The sequence below is a fragment of the Anopheles stephensi genome, chromosome 3 (genome assembly GCF_013141755.1).
Source record: "Anopheles stephensi strain Indian chromosome 3, UCI_ANSTEP_V1.0, whole genome shotgun sequence".
In the NCBI taxonomy this organism is placed as follows: domain Eukaryota; kingdom Metazoa; phylum Arthropoda; class Insecta; order Diptera; family Culicidae; genus Anopheles; species Anopheles stephensi.
The window spans coordinates 41,778,477-41,796,029 of record NC_050203.1 but is presented as its reverse complement, the minus strand read 5'-3'; the positions used below and the strand labels follow the sequence as shown (position 1 = coordinate 41,796,029).

Sequence of the window (17,553 nt, the reverse complement as noted above, 5' to 3'; positions counted from 1 at the left end):
CCAGCGGGTCACAAGGGTCAAAGATAGTTCGGGGCTTCGTGATAGAAAGCATTGCTCTCAAGATTCCGATCCTGACGGAGCACCAGGCACATAGACGAAAGCAACTTGGACCAATCGTTGGTGCTATTGCCACCTGATCCTATAGCCGTGAGGACGATCACAAGCAGGGAGAGCGAATTGGGCAATCCAAAGCTGGATGGATTCAAGTCGTACCGTAAAACCCTTAACTTGACCCCCTAACTTGAAGAAGTTCATCACACTATCCACGCACTTCGGCGGGTTTTACGGTAGGTGGACTAAGCAACCGCTGGAGATCTCGAGCTAGCAAGGAGCCATAAACGTTCAAAGGCCTTGTTTCCGATCAGCAGAAGCGATGCCCCCCAATTCCATTCCTCTTGGGGCTTCCAAGATGTACACGCATACTTCATCATCAAAAATCAGTACAACACCCTAATATATATGAGCCCATGACAATATGGTCCAACTATTCATCGAACGTCAATCTCGGATCATCGAGCACGCCTAGATCCCTAACAAAATCTTGATTGAATTTCTGCCCGGATAAGATGCGGCCTTTTGGGCAATCGTAAATCAATCGACGAATATGCGTTTGTTACACTATTGTTGAGAATTTGGAAATTTTAGGATGTATGGCCTCTGGTTGCCGGTCCAAATATTTCTTAGAGGATCGTGGATTATGCATTATAATAGCAGGCTAGAAGGGGCCATATAGGAAGCTGGTCTCCTGTACCGAAGCAGAATAAATTTAATTTTTAGCCGCCCAGAAGAATTGGTGAAACGGTAAACAATTTACAAACATCCTCAATAGTGGGTAATATGTTTTGTTTTGATTTGTATACCTTTGCTGGAGGATCCTTCCTCCTACCGACCGATGTAGAGCCGACGATGATGAGGATCAACTGATCATCAGGACACCAAAATAGCTGCGAAAAGCGAACTTTTATTTTAACCACAATAATGGTTCAAATCGCGGTGCACTTTCGAAGGATCTGCTTACCTTCAATTTGATGTGTCATAGAGGACGGTTTTCTTGAAAACAGTACTTTGCAAGGAGTCACATCCCGAGCGGAACAGAATCAGGGAAATTATTTATTTATTTATTTAACCGTCCGCCGTTCACGGCTTAACGATGCAGAATCTTAATTACAATAATAATACACTAATTTGCTTAAGAACTAAGTGGTCGGACGCGTAACAAATTTTTGAACGTGGACACGAACATATTAAAATCGAACAGGTGCGAGTGCGTGTTAAAGCGGCGTGACATAGCTGTAAGTGAAGCATTGAAACCGTACTCAGTGCGCGAACGTGGAATATGTAACAGTTACTGATGTCAAGCCGATAGTCTAGGCGTCACAAATTTCAGTTCACCTAACAAATACGGATCGTCAATGGTGCCTAAAAGGGGTCCTGCTAAAAATGTGGTCTGGCTTATATAGTGCCGATGTTCACGTGACTCGAAGCCTAGCAGTTCACAACGTTCTGTGTAGCATGGGAGCAAGGTACTATCGGCCCAACCTAGCTTGCGGATTGCGTAGCGCGTAAACTTTCTTTGAATGGCCTCAAGTCCATCGATCCATTCGTTTGTGTATGGGCAGCACACAGGAGAGCAGTACTCTAGAATCGACCTTACTATTGAGCAATATAAGGCTTTCAATTGGCGCGGTTGATAACGTTGTCATAATGGAGTCCAAGCGTTAAGTTTTGGTCAAGCAGAACTCCTAGGTCGCGCATTTGTGTGGTTCTTGAGACGTTTACACCATTGATGTTATAGTCATATGTTATCACAGATCTCGCACGCGCAAAGGACAGCCTGTAACACTTTTCGGTACATATAGACAAACAGTTTAGGACGCACCAGTTGTTGAACACTGAAACACACTGGTGACGTTTTTACGAACACGGAACGAACACGGAACACTGAGACGTTTTTACAGGCATAAATAGTTTTACATCATCAGCATACAGCAAGTAGCACTTGTCAGGCAGAAGAGAGCATACGTCGTTTATGTATAGAATAAACAGCAATGGTCCCAGATTGCTGCCTTGGGGTACTTCAGAGGTACTAATAAAAGGAAGAGAGGTATGATCCCGAAATTTTACGCGATACTTTCGGTTGCAAAGATAGGAGTTGAGCCAAGCGACGATTGAGTGTGAGAGTCCCAACCTTTGGAGTTTTTGCAATAGTATATCGTGCGATATGCTATCGAAGGCGGCTCTCAAATCGGTGTATATGCAATCGACTTGTAAGCCCCCTGGTCCATGCGGTTCACACACTCAGAGGCAAATCGAACCAAATTTGTAGAGTTGGAACGTTTGGGCATAAAACCGTGCTGATCCTTCCTTATGTAACCTAGAGACGCTCTAAGGATACTTTCTTTGACAATCATCTCCAATGTTTTCACGCAAGCGCATAATGATGTGATGCCTCTGTAACTGGCAGTGAGGTGCCTGTCGCCCTTTTTGTACACCGGGATCTAACTTTAGTTCATCGATGCATTGAAAATCTTGACCAGAAGGCGACATAATGTTACAGAGCACTGTTTCAACACAACTGCTGGTATGCCTTCCGGACCATCCGGGTTGAAAGATGATTTTAGTTTGATCCGGACCGCTGTGACGGAGTTTGAATCGATGGTGATACGTTGCAGGTCGATGCAATTTTCTGGAGTGTAGCTAGTCGCACGAGATATGGAGATGGGATCAAGAACAGCAGAAGAGAAAACGTCAGATAGTTTACTTGTGAAAGTCTCACATACTTCAGTGTCCGTTTCTGCTAAGATGGCTTTGTAGCGTAGCGAGAAAGGCTCCACATTGTTCCTCTGCCGGGACTTTGCGAAAGACCAAGCGCCTGTGGGTCGTCTTCTAAGACTTCTCTGCACGCGTGAAATGTAGCGGTCGTAAAGTCCCAGTCAGCGTAAGAAATAGCCTGATTAATAAGGTCGAAATTTGCTCGCCTGAAATTCAAACGAGGGGCTGGTCGATGGAGTGTGTGTCTGTTCTCGGTGTGAGAGCGGAATGAACGGAAACACGAATCGGAGGGTGATGAGCGTCTGCAGGCAGGAGATGTTCATCTGTAACGTGCAAACCGTGGTTACCAAAGCTGCGTTGTCGTTGGCGAGTACCAGATCAAGGATTCTTCCCAGGGCGTTTTTAGCAGAGTTAAGCTGTTTCAGTAAGTACTGTAAGGGAATGCACGGTATGTAATAATATATCATCCTCTCTGTCCTAACTTTCTTCATTGTTTGTTTATTTTTTGAATATTTGTATCCGTTTTGTGCGCGTGCCCTGGTCGGTAAAGCATTCCGTACTGCTTAGCTTAAGATTCTAAGATTAGTTCTTAAGACTAGTTTTAAGTTTTCTTTGTACACCCCCTGCAGTAAACATATGGTATAAATGATAAATAAACAATAAATAAATAAATGTTTAGTTGGACATTTAGGATTTCCTCGTTATCGACATCGAGGATACTGTAATCGACTGTCTGGAATGCTTTAGCCATAGCCTGCCATGTTCCATACTACATTCAAATATGGCTTACAATGTTGAAATTGCGGAACCGTGTTTCGGACAGCTCGTTAAGATCATAATGCACTGCACTGCCCTGCGGTGGATATCATCCACGGTTATCTAAAGCAGTCCGATCTAAGGAATGTGAGGATCCTAAGATCACGCAACCAGTCTTATAGTATCAAGCGCTCAAGTTCAAGTCCATCGTAGTCCGGCTACTATATTTCGTCATGATCCTTGAAATCAGTTGCAACAGATCGTTTTATTCCCAGAACCGCACCGTGTTGATGTTGACATCCCACACGGACTGTTGAATGTAGAAAATTTTGCGTTACCCAATATTCAATAGACAAACCCTTTCAAAAACTGGATTTTGCAATTTATGCTAAAGATCAGCCGGTCGAGAGATGCGATTACAGCCGAACCTTCTTGATGCAACTCGTTTAAAATGCATGATGCCACCGGCCCACGACTACCACTACCACTACTACAGCAGTACTTTCTCAATAGTATCGCTGGTATATTTAATCGCCCCCGTTTTCTTTTTTCCCATCTGACCATCTGTCCCCAAAAAGGGTCCAGTGTCATCGCCGGTGGTCAATGCCAATGGTTAACGGGGTGCCCTTTCCCAGAAGCTGCACCTACCACCTTCGCTGACTATCGTTGCGCGTCAGATGATAACTAACTGGAACCGGGCCGGTAAGCTGACCGAACCGACGCAGCCCATCTCTAACCGACGCACTTTCGATTTCATTTACATAAGCAATTTCCATACTTCACAGCTGCGTGTAAATGAACGGGGTGACTGATTAGTGATGTGACGCGGTACCTAACACCCTGCCCAACATTGGGCCGTGTAAGGCCGAGTGCGGTTGGTGTAAGTTTGGCTACGGACCGAAGGTCATTATCACGGATGTTGCAATAAAAAGGCCTCGAAACAGTTCAGTGGCTCGCTGGGGCTGGGTTTGATCAAGAGCAACCGAACGACTTGTTAAGATGTATGCTAATGGCCGGCTAGGGCCGGTCGGGTGATATAATTGAGTAACGCTCAAATACGCGGACTTAGCATTGGGGGTTTTTATTTTTATTTTTAACACTTTTATGGCACGTGTTTTGGACGTGTTTTTTTTTCTTCTAGAAAAGACTAGAATTAGAAGGTTGACCGGCGGCATTTTATTGCATTGAGCAGCGAAAACACTTTCTCCTCGATTGTGAAGCCACATCGATTTCGGGCAACCTTGATACGAATTGTCCAGCCGCACATAACCCGCAGGCAAATGCAGGATCGTTTTAGAATCGAACAGCAATCATGGGGCAACGTGTGAGCGCGTCAAACGTTGCGAACGTTGCGTTTTTCTGCGGTTGCGTTACGCATACGCGAGGCACGTACTGTACCGCTGAGCGATGAAATCATCCCCATAGAAACGGTAACTGTCGCACGCACACGCGTCGGCACAATCTGCACAATCAATCAAGACCTGCTAGATGGACTAGATCTGTATGTTCAAACCCGAACGGCTGCATCCTCGAATGTAGATCGCTCGAGCTTTTAATGGCTATTATTTAATTTGTTAGCTATTGTTTCCTTTCCATGTTTTAAACCAACTTTGACGAAATATTTTCACCTGCCACCACTATCGTACGTGCACAGCCTTGGCAATGTGTCAAAAGTCAGCTAACCAGCAAAGCTTTAATTTATTCCGATGCATTTACTCACCGGGCAGATTGAATGCGTGAATGGCCTTGAACTAAATTACGCTAGTAATCACAATAACTAAGCAAAGGAAACTGTCAGCCCGGAAACAATCGCTTTCCTGCAGACCAAATCTTCCGGTCCACTTCACTCCAGCAACACATGAGGGGTGCAAACAGTAGAGAACCCACGATCATCCCTTCCAATCACCTCGGGATGATACAATTACTGGCCAATGATGAATGACGAGTCGAGATCCGCGGAACGCCACTTGAAGCTGCATGATACAGCAAAACCTTACGCCGCATGATATGGGCATGTGTGAATAAAATATTTTCCATTTATCAATTGCTCAAACAGCCCAAATGTATGAACGTTTGGCAGCATTTACGCAAGAGCGAAGAGATGACAACCGCCTAACAAAAAAATCACACTAAACACACACACACAAACACCTCCTTAAAGATGGGCATTACTTTTGGCGGAAGAGCTGTTTTTTTCACACTTTTGTGTAAGTTTTTCTAATGACCCTCGGTCGGCGGCTCAATGTGATCGGGGCCCCGATCTATCAAAAGTGGTAAAGTACCGACCGTTTTACTTCCGAGTAGCCGCCGGGGGTTCGTTGCTTTCCGGCATTGAAGTCGTTTGTTTACTGAGACAAACACGGGAAGTGATAGGCGAATGAAGCGAACTGATTCATTTGTCAAGCTGGCGTTTGGCCACAAAAACGCCCGCCAAACACGCCTTGCCACTTGGAATGGAAAATATACAATTCATACACCACCAAAGAGAGGGTTTTGTTGTTCAATTTTTATTGCACGTAAGAAGATGCGATTTATTGAAGTGTGTGTGTGTGTGAGGGTGTGTGTGTTTGGCAGAGTTTTTGTCCTTATCTAGCTGAAAAAGGGAGCCTTTATTCACCGAATGAAGACTCAAAGTCATTCAAGTGGTAATAATTTGCTCGCTAATTGACCTTTAACGATGTGTTAAGGGCAGCCCAATAATTGTATTTCTGTTGCTGCCTGAGTAAAGACGCTATTTGATTTCCCTATAAGCTCGCTTATAAAACTTAAACACAAGCGGAACACCTGAAAAAGATAACTAAAACTACGAAATTCTTCAACCCAGTCCCGTAAACAATCTTAACGGAGTGCCATATCATCGGAAAGTTCCTACCGTATTCTGCCAGAAGAAATCGTACTTCCCATTACTTCCATTCGCCGGCAATGTTTGTCAACAAATATTGATCGTAGTGGAATCCGTTTGTTTTGTCCCCAAAACGGCTATTCCACTGAAAAGAACGGGATGAGCACACACAAACGGAAGGGGAACGTGAATCAGGAAAGGACAGCATTTGAATTTGCATTTTGCTGAGCTATGCTGAAACATCGAATCGAGCCATCCATTCTATTCACATTTAAATAAGCAACGTTAAATAGTCCTCGATCCCGATCCCGGAAGAGCAATGAAGGAACATTCTGCACGAACGATCGAACATCGTGAGATGTTTCTGTTAGGGGAAAATTACATCTTCCTGGTGCGGCTGCTAGGAATAGCGCTCATTGTTGCAATACAAATCGTCTGCGTGTTTTAGTATGCAAAAAAGGAGTCTGGACCTGTGTCAGGCTCACCGATTCCGGATCAAGTGATGACGCGTTTTGCATAAAGCCCGGATCGCCGCCACAAACCATCATCGATCAGCTGAAGCGCACTGGAGAATGATAAATGTGACACGCTCGATGCCGCCGTCTTTCGATGAGCGATCGGTCGAGATGTTAAAATGCTTTTGCGCACCTGTACGCCGTTTTGTTTTTTTTTAACTTTTCTTCTCACTGTTGTACTGCCCAGGTCAGCTGGAAGCTTCTGTTGGATGTTGAAGGCCCTTCGGGGAACCGGATTCCTTCGGTAAGGTCATCATGCGGATGGCCACTTTTTAACGCCTCAGACGAAAAGCCAATCGCCGAACGCAACCAAACGTACGATGCATAATGATAAGTGTGTGGAACGGTTGTGCGAAGAGAGGGGGAAACTTACAAAATGTTACTGAAAACGCACCGTTATCAGCACCAGCCCCAGCGCTCGGATATGGGAAGACACCCTTGGCATTGGGTTTGGCAGCGATCGTGAGTATTGCGGAATCATCCCAGCAGGCACACCCGAAACGAGCATCTTCGGGCAGGCGGCGACGATCCTAGGGCAGCACAAACATCCTACCCTAGCCTAGCCCACCGACTCTCACGATCGCGATCGCGATGGGCAGTGCGTAGAAAAGGGGAACCACACCTGGGTGGCTGGCTGGCTTGCGCTGAGTGCGCGAGCAAGTGAGAAGGGCAATGCGTTCGTGGCTCGACGGAACCACGGCCCGGTTGAGCGTGCGCGGTTGATCTGCACGGGGTTGGAGGTGACGACGACGACGGCGACGATCGACGCGCAGCAAAACAAAACGCAAACAAAGATTCACCACGTCCGCTCGAAGCGGGCGGGCGGTTTGGGAATCGTATAAAAGTGGCCGGCAGACCGACGTTCAGCATCAAGTTGTGTTCAGCTCACCGAACAGTAGACAGTTCTTCGACGCGGATTCGTCCCTTCTGTTTTTGAAAGTGTCAAAACACCCCCCACCAAACCAACGCCTCACAATGAAATTCTTGATCATGGTACGTTACTACTGGCGGTGCCAAGAGCCTGTTGAAGTTTATGCTAAAGTGGAGTGAATATTAGTGGCGCGATACATAAGTGATGGCAGTGACACCAACGGCTTATAACGAAACAAACTAATCAAATGTAAATAAGCGGGAGGACACGTATTGTTAGTTGCAGCCAAACAATCGAGGCTCAGTGTGCTTGTGATCCGTCCGAAATCACTGCCCGCTGAGGTGTAACGATCGTGTGCAGCAGTGTCAAATAGAATGCCATTGAAATACGTTTTTCGTGTCCGAGATGATCGATTTTCACGGCCCCTTTAGTTTGCTTCCTCAGAAGTCCGCAAACGCCGGATATATTTGCCGAATCGCTGAAACGAATAGCATTCGTCTTGGAGCCAATCGCTCATTGTCGGTTGAACGGTCTTTTGTGGAGCATGTCGGATCCACCAATAAGGAACTAGCATTTGGCGCCAGTCATTATGATTCCCAAAACCAACATTTAACCTTCGTCTCGGCTAATGCATGTCCCTCGGTATGTTCCCCTTTCATCCACAGACTATCTGCCTGTTCGTGCTGGCCTTCGCCCTGGTGTCGGCCGTTCCTGCAGTGCACGACGAGGGCATCTTCGGCGACGTTGGAGCTGCGGACGAAACACTGAACGTGCAGGATCCGCAGGCCTTCCTTTTGAAGAAGCTGCTGCTCAAGAAGAAATTGCTACTGCTCGGTTAAATGCAACGCATGAACCTCCCGCCCAAGAAGCCCTTCCATTCTATTCTTCTACAATAAGCTATCGGGAAAACGAATGCTCACACTCCATGTCCCCTCCCGACCCAGCTTCCCCACCCCATCCCACACCCCCGACCCCATTGCCCTTGGACAATGTCTCCCGCCGCTCTAATTCCGCTTCGGTCGGACGCGCTTCCCGGACGGACAGCAGCACGTGACTGCAAGCTTCGCCACCATCGATAGCTAGTGTCCAACTCAAGCCAAATTATGCGTCCGCTAGGCGCTCGCCAGGAAGCCAGCAAGAGAGCGAGACGGGACATTCGGGTGGGCAACTACTTTTAAGGTGCAATATGAGTATGTTTAGCGAGCGAGGAGAAGTATTTTTATACGTAAATGATAGTTAACTTGACAAACGTTTCCGAAACAGTGGCATAAGCGCACTCTTGCCTTGCAAAGAACAGAAAACACACACAGCTAGCGATAATGCTGAAAATCTACTTCAGACAAATAAAAAAAAAACAGACAAACAAACAAACAAACAAACAAACAAACATACGTGCAAACGTGAATAATGTTTATTCCATGTTTCCGAAAATGGCTTCCCCGGTCGCGATCGGTGTCGCGAGGTGTTAATGCGACAATATCAATGCTGTCTAGCGGCTAAATTGATCCTTGAAAACGAGGACGTTCGAGAGGGCGATAGGTCATCTGAACATCTGCTTTCGCATCATCATGATCGAGCCTGATGCATTACAAATTCTATTTGGTCAAATTTTGTATTTTACCTGGACAATCGCTGCATGCAGACACTATTAATGAGCTATGCCATAATAATGCCAGTCTTTCGGCTTGCCTGCTTGCTTCACTTTGAAGATCGCATCAAATCAATTAACACGGCACTGCCGCAACGTGGAGAAAGCGCAACCCAACATCGGTCTGTCCGTCGGTCTGTCTGTCGCAAACGTGATACTGTACGATAATTTGTGATGCCACTGTGACACGAATGTGCAATGGAGAAATTGAGAGCATCCATTTTTCCGGCCGTTACATCATTGACCGCCCGCAATTGCTTGACCCACCGTTTGGAACCAGCATGATCTCGTTTTGATTGAGTATGGTTATGGCAATCAAGGTTTGTCGAAGGTTCGAGCGAGGACTGTTTTGTAAAACTACACACTCTCAGTACAGTTGGAACTATATAAAAGAGGGTCATCAACGAAACGATCGATCCTACCTTCCCACACGTAATTCAAAGAAGAAATGATGCGGATTGCCTAACCGCAGGCGTTTATCTGCTTATGTCGCTGGTAACGGTGGTAACGGTTTCGAATTGCCATCCGTTCGACCAACTTTATTGGCATTGTAAAACGATTAAATGGTGGTTGATTGAAATTGAATTGAAAATACAATTCAAAATTTATCTAATTTGCACTCATTACTAACATCCAAAATACTCCTTTAACATGATTGTTAACTCGTAAAAGATGTGAACGCGTTTTACAAGAAGACCTCTCAAGGTTGTACTTAGAGTTACTTAGGAAGAAGAAGAAGAAGAAATGGCCAGGCTTTCCCGCGGAGTGAATAACCAATAAAACTTTCTGACCCTTACTGAGTTTTTTGTACCAGTGGCCTTATGCCCTCTTCTGGTCAGGCTTTCAGAAAAAATATGAAAATAAAAATGGTAGGCTTTCCCGCGGCAAAGTATCTTAAAAACACAATGACAGTGACAGTAATGAGTAGAAAAATGATAATTTTGAATTCCAGTTCTTTAGTTCGATAGTTTGTTTAGACGTTTTTAAACTTCATTCATCCTTCAAATTTTTAAATTATTTGAATGGTCTTGTTCCGTTGTGGCTATGAATGCTTGGACCGTGCTATTGCTATGTTTTCATAAAAATGGCAAAATTAAATCAAAATTTTCACAACAATAGCGTCAAAGTTGTGCTAAAAAAGTAGATTTTTTATATTTTTAAACTACATTGGTTCATTAAACTATAGTGGTCTTATTATGTTTTATTATATTTTCTATTTATGTCCATCTCTGCTGTCGATTGGAAATTGGAAGGGATCGTTTGAGCGTTGCTTTCTCAAAACGTTTCGTCACCCCAATGTATTCTTTCTCTATAAAAGGATGAACCCATCGATGCGATCCTCGTACCCAGCCAATTTTGGATCTCTGCATACGACCTGGACGTTCATCCGGATGCTGGTCAGTCCGTTCATGGGCCACCGACCGGAACAAGTGTATAAAGAGGAGAGGAGAGTTTGTCCCAATCGTCCTGCAAGGATTACCGATTCTTATGAGCTACACAGTCGATCAACAGGATCAATGGTGACTGAAAGGAAGGCCTGATCTTCATAACGATCGCAAGCAATCGCAACGATAAAAACCAAAAGCCATGTTATATTAAAAAATTACATTTATTTGTTATTGTGTCAGTAAAAAAACAAAAAAAAAATGTTTACGAAAAACGTTGACAAACCCTTCCCCTTTCGCGAAGGCATGTGTGTGTGTGTCTTATCAATCGTAGATTTGGCTGTTTTGTTTTTCTTTTTTTGTTTAACATTAAAGGGAACGCCGCGCGCTCTTCAGTTCAAGTTAAATGGTACAACGGCACTGCATTGTTCATCCCAAAAAGAAAAGCTTCTTGATTTGACGCCATTTCAGGAAGGCCTGCGGGTCCTGTGGGTTGAGTGTGTCCGCTTCCTGCACCTCTATCACCGGCCCGACCAGAGACTCGTCCTGCGTGGCTGGTAAGCTCAGAACGACGGCCACGGCCAGCAACAGCACTGCCAACACAATCATCTGCAAATGCATCAAAAGCATCGTTAGCGGACCTTGGAGATTTGGCACTCCCGAATTATCCCGCAAAACCTACCGTTAGTCGTGGTGCGGTCATCGTGATACGGCTCAGGCTCAGGATACTTGCTTCGTTGAATGGCGCTTGAGGCGTTCGGTGCTGTCGTGGTAGCGCTCGGTAACACTGGTGCTGGTGCTCGACTGATTCCCTCCGTACGAGTCCTGACACTTTTTATACGTTCCGCTGAGAAGCCACAAACGCGCGCGCGCGCGTAAAGAAGGCGAGCAAGAAGAAAAGATCGTAACGTAATGCATGTCGGAGCACTACGCAACCGACGACCGATCCCCCCGATCCGACCGATGGCCAATGCAGAAGAAAGCACTCGTAGAAGGGATAAAGCAAGTACTTAGCATGCGCATACTGGGCCGTAGTTCAAGCGGGAACACACGGCACGAGCTGGGAATTTCGTTTACGATCTAAAGCATCGTAAGTGATTTAATTAGCTTTTACATGCTATCTAAAGAGCCCTTATCGAAAGCAACACTTTCTCTTCAGTTTTGCGAGCAATTAAGTTCTGTAAGTGCTAGTGTACTTTATCTGCTAAGAAGCTTACTACCGTAGAAAGAACATGTGCATGTGGATGTATGTGGGAATAAGAATGAAACGTCATCCTGGTACAATTAACTCATAAGGGTTTTCACATTACTTTTCCCATGCCAAACCCCCTTCCCAAGCATCTGGCCGGCGATCGCATCGTGCACTGCGCTGCGTGCTGGACGAATTGATGAATTGCGTTATCGCCAGAAATTATCGCATCACAGCCAACAGGCAGCCACCACGAGCACCGATACGCCCGAGTCGTGAGTCACAGATACCCAGCAGCCATTGAGAACGAAAGTGGCATTGATGATGGCACGCAATGTCTGCCACGGAAACCGGTCCAGTGACAGTCTGGTGGTGTCTGGCTACCGAGCGTCGTCCACGCTGACCGGGATCATCTAACACGTCGGGACGGACGGTGTGCCCTACTCTCTCGATATGGTTAGCACCTGCAAGACAGTCCCCAGGCTGCTTCACCAGGGATTGTTCCCCCAAACGGGAGATAGATACTGCAAAACTTGGTCCGCACACCAACTGCAACACGATCGAGCGATCGGCAGTTGACTGATCATTACGCGTAAGGCCCTTTCCTAGCCCTACTGCACACAGATCTACTCGATCATGACGAGTGTAGTGAATGGGAAATGAATCAATACGAGATTGATCTTTGGGACGAATACAATTTTGTGCTAAATTGTGTGTTCCTGTACACAGTTCTTGTTGAGAACATTCACTGATCGCACTCTTTAACCAACGTGATCGTCTAATTGGAGGAGAGTGCGCGTTTGAAATGAAGAGATGTACTTGTGTATGTGTTAGCTGCTAGTTGCTGTATAAAGCTTGTATCCCTCCTGATCATAAGGACCACCAGGATGACCAGGAGCGATCGCATCCGGTGTGCTACCGAATTTCCTAACTAATCACTGTTACTATTATCGTTATCGCTATGTCCTTGAATATTGGAAGAAATACGAGCCGAACAACTTTTTTACAGAAACACTGCACCAACCAGACGTTGTTCCGTATTTTAGTAACAAAATCACTGAAGAAGCGTGGCTACATACGGTACATAGGACATATATGAATATGACAAAAAAGTCTTGAAGAAGCTTCAGTCTCGCATTCGTCCGTTCCACAGCTTGGCTTATATGAGGTTTGCCCTTGATGTAGCCCTAACTTATGGATTGTATGGTAATCTGAGGACAGAGGTGATAGCGGTGCCGGCCGGCAATCAAATCTCGTTCGGACCGTTTTTTTTCATAGTGTGTTACTGACTATATCCAACTGCGTGCTTTCATGAGATAGACATGGCCTGGTATATGGCATGAGGTCGTTAAGCCAAGAAGAAGAAGGATGTTTGAAATTGTCCCTGAGCGGAAACGGTGGAAAAGTTTATAATTACCTGATCGATCGAACTTCTCGAATGCTGAATACGTCTCTAGTGTGGGTTAGATGCCAGTAACCCTAAAATGTTAGCGAATCAGGTGAGAAAATTTAAGAAATCTTGGATCCAGTGGGTAGAATGGTATCCTGGACAAATTGGACATCGATATACGAAAATCACTGTCCATGGCTAAGATAAAGTCGTCCTCACCATTCAGAATGAGCGACAGAAGGCGCTTGAAAGATATCTTTCGTACGGCCGTTAGAGACCGTTCTGGAAGGGATGATAAACTGTTTGTACAAGCCTTCTTGGCGGTAGTCTTCGGGCAAAAATTTAATCCATTGTGGCAAATGTTGCAGTCCTGCTTTTTATTACCATTGGAAGTAACTTTTACAATCGTAAAAATGTTCGTCAAACACAGTACTTCTGTCACGTGGCGATTACATTCAACCGATCGCCTCAGGCAATAGTCCCTATCTTTTGTCCGTTTTCCTTTTAACCAGTTCCTCGTGACCGCTCCGTTACATAGTTTGCATTTCGTTGCCATTTCGTGGTGTCGGAGATAACAATATCATTTTCGCTGTACCACTTTTTAACGGGCCCAACTGGAACGCACATGAATCTTTACCGCGCGACTCATTTGTCTCGGAGGATGTAACCTTTCAAACCCCCGTGTCCGTGGAAAAAAATGACCATTGTCCCCGTTACGGTTCGGGAGTGGGAAGAATCCGGGGGCAATCCCAGCGTGCGCCACGCTTCGAAGGGGAGAAACCTCCGATGCCGTAATCGCTGGACTGCAATGCATCGAAGGAAGGAAGAATCGGCCCTTATCTGATCGGCAGCGTGTGGTCGGCACAATCGGAGCACGCGGACCAATGCACGACTGACGAACCCACCCGTGTTACCGTTAGTGCGAACAATGTTGATTAGCAACGTTGCTCACCCCTCCTGACTGACCGCACCAGCCTCCCCGAGGGAGAACGGACCACCGTCCCGTCGGGTGTGCTTCAGCGTTGTGCGACGAGCAATCTGACACGGCAGACGAAACGAAACGCCGTCACTCAGTCCCCGGCAGTGTCACATGCCCGGGCAGTACTGCGCACACACCATAAGGCAGGGAGCGACACTTATGTAAGCACCTGACCCGCGACAGAAAAGGAAAATAAAGATAAAGATTTACGCGACAAGCGCACCAACCCGTGCAGAAAGCTCGGCGAAGGATAGGAGGACGAAGGCGCGCGCCCGCGTCCGGGAGTGGAAGTGTCACGCGGATCGTGAATGAGTTCAGTCCATTTTGGTTAACACTTGGCTCCGCTGTGGAACGTGCAATGGGACACGGACACCCGGACCGTAATGGAAGGCGTGGGATGGGATGGTTTCGCGGGCTGCAAGTCGTTAAAACATGCGTGCAAATGTCGATGGTCAAAATCCTTCCTTCCTTCGAGTACGAGAGGAAAGGCCGGTTGGCAGGATGACCAGCTGTATCTGGTCGACGGCAAACAAAGGGCAGGCCTGTTCATGGCCAACCGGCAAGCGAGCGATCAAACGATCCGGTGCTGATCCACCACTCCCAAGCGAGCGCGCTGGCCAGGAAATTCCAATGCATCCAATCATCACAAAATTCGTTAAAAAACCCGTCCCAAAGTGCACCCAACGATGAATGAATGAAACGCTCCGAGACCTGACCTACGGTATCGTACGGGGAAAAAAAACAAACAAACAAACATGCACCTGGGAGTGTTGCTGCACTCGCGCAGACAAAATTACCCGTTTATTACCTAATACAGTTATTTTCGAACCAATCTCATACTCCGTAAGCATAACATTACCGGACAACCACAGGCCAGCTTCTGCATGAATCGGACACATCTTTCATTGTGAAAGTTGTTGTAGCGATTACTGCCTACTGCTCGGTTGGTTGGTGGGTTGTTTTGTCAGTTCAACAATTTCGTCTATTATCATGGCTTACGCTGTTGCTTCTTGGCCTGCTATGGTACAGTCGCCAATAGTCTAGCGGAGCTACAGAAGAAATTATGAAGGTCGTTCGGTCCGGAGGATAGGAAAGAGTTCTAAATTAAGAGTGAGGACTGACTATCCAACTATGCAGTATCAGTGAGCCAGAAATAGCAAGCATGGTCTTTTAAAAGGTCGTTAGGCCAAGAAGAGGAAGAAGACGTATTGAATACTGGAGCTCAAATCGATGCAATTTACACAGGCATGAAGGCAGCCATTCGACAATTCTTCTCACCAAACTTGTGGAGCTGGGTTTTTCCCAAGGCTTCTTCAAGGCATTCCGAACGGAACGACCTAACATTCAGAACCGATAAATGTGTGTGTTGTGTCGTAATGTCGCAGTTGGAACCCAATTACCAGCGTTTTAATATAGTCAAAAGGCAATCCTTTGCTATACACTGGGGAAGACTCACTTTTAAATGTGAAGTAGTCATCCGAAAGGCATACCGACGTCGTCCGATCACCAGAGGACACTTGCTTTGGGAGATTCGTAAGATTTGATGATCCAAACCCCAGAAAGATTCGAAAGGGATTCGAATCCTATTCGGATTCGACAGGAATGGATTATGGTAAGAATCAGGATCTGATTCGGATTCGATAAGGATTCGATTAGGATTGCATAGGGATTCCATTAGAATGCCATTGGGACTCGATCGGGATTGCATTGGGATTCGATTGGGATACGGTTACGATTCGATTGGGTTTAGATCGGGATTTCACGCTATCATTATTTGAACTACTCAAAAGTTTACCCTGTTGCGGTGATCAAGGATGCCGGAAAATTATTACTAGTAATCTGTTTTGTTATTAGAAATGATACATATATTTACAACTGATACGGACATTTTCTTCGTTGAAAATTCTACAATCTAACGTTGTTGCGGTACGCCATTTCTGACTTCCTTGACTTTTTTTTTATTAAACCCTATCCGGAAAGTCTATGTCGCATACACTGGGCCTACGATCCGGCCTACGGCCAGTGCAATGATTGGACTCCTCGAATACTTATTAGTTAGTACGATATAAAGTTTTATTTAAACTTACAGGACTAGACACACGACCGGCTTTGGCTATGGATACTGCAGTCTTATTGTGCTTTGGGCCGCCGATTACGAAACAAGCTAATGTACACCGTGCTCAGCAGATTAAATACATTTATCCCGAACAGTCCTCCTATCGAGCCGACCACATTCGGGATGGGATACACCTGCCACGGACGGTCCCAATCTAGCGGCGCTACCACCGACGCTCCCCACGCTCCCAAAATGACACCGATGCAATTGTTCTTCAGCAAATTAAGATAGCTGTTGGCTAGCGGGCTCTTTAGCTCTAGCGTCTCCGACAGCAGCAGTTGATAGGTTTGCATTTGGCCAATGAAAAGGATGATCGGAAATATGGTTACCGTCGTCAGCGTTACCGCCAAGGACAGCGTTTCCTCGTACTGATCCAATGGAGCGCCTACCACCACGCAGATGAACGCGTAGAACAGCGTGGCCAATGCAAACAATACTATCGATCCGACCCATTCTCGCCAGCGGGCTCGTGTGGCTTTTACGTTCCCTGCTCCGGATGCCCTACCAGACGACGGCTGCAGGCTGGACGGTTTGGCCCCGGTTTCTAGTTGGAACGTGTGCTTAATGTACAAATGTTTCAATACCTCCGATAATGGTAGAATTAGCAGCACTGCCGATGAACAGCACTTTCCCACATCGTACAGACGATTGCTGTAGAGCAAGTAGCCGAAAAAGGACGAGTTCAGGGCAATCGAAAGGATGCTGATGTTGATAAACATCTTCGGCGCTATGGCGCTTTGCTGTTGGGCATCCATTTTCGTTTCACTTTCTACGCCCTGAAATGCAGACCGTTTAGTTGACAGCACATGCTAAACTCCACCAACAACAAACATACAATACTAACCCGCAGCACTGCATTCAAGAAAAGTGTTCCAGTAAGTAAAGCAGTTGTAGAAGATTTTGCAATCCACTGGAAAGAAGCTTTGTTTACATTTTGTATTCATTTGACGTCTAGCGTTGATGCATCCGCCGTTCCTAACGTCTTACGTCTGATGGACGGTGCTGCCCAAGGAGCACACAGTAGGCTGTGATTGCACACCCGAGGAAATTTATTTTCAGTGAAACAATTGAAAATAATTCTATCCAAGTC

General features: G+C 46.0%; 1 protein-coding gene across 2 annotated transcripts; it reads right to left on the bottom strand.

Moving 5' to 3' along the window:
• Positions 1 to 16,189: 16,189 nt before the first annotated feature.
• On the bottom strand, positions 16,190 to 17,458 carry LOC118512308 (glycosylphosphatidylinositol anchor biosynthesis protein 11). 2 transcript variants are annotated; one of them, XM_036056551.1, is made up of 2 exons: positions 17,308 to 17,458; positions 16,190 to 17,239 (listed from the first exon to the last, which is right to left on the bottom strand). In XM_036056551.1, the coding sequence occupies exon 2, from the start codon at positions 17,216 to 17,218 to the stop codon at positions 16,478 to 16,480; it is 741 nt and encodes a 246-aa protein (XP_035912444.1). In that variant the 5' UTR covers positions 17,219 to 17,239; positions 17,308 to 17,458; the 3' UTR covers positions 16,190 to 16,477. The 2 variants fall into 2 exon arrangements, with proteins under 2 accessions (XP_035912444.1, XP_035912445.1); XM_036056552.1 differs by having other exon boundaries at positions 17,299 to 17,457.
• Between the last annotated feature and the right edge of the window lie 95 nt (positions 17,459 to 17,553).

Bases quoted from the DNA above. Each gene is read 5' to 3' on its own strand.
- LOC118512308 (XM_036056551.1), bottom strand. From the start codon at position 17,218: ATGGATGCCCAACAGCAAAGCGCCATAGCGCCGAAGATGTTTATCAAC.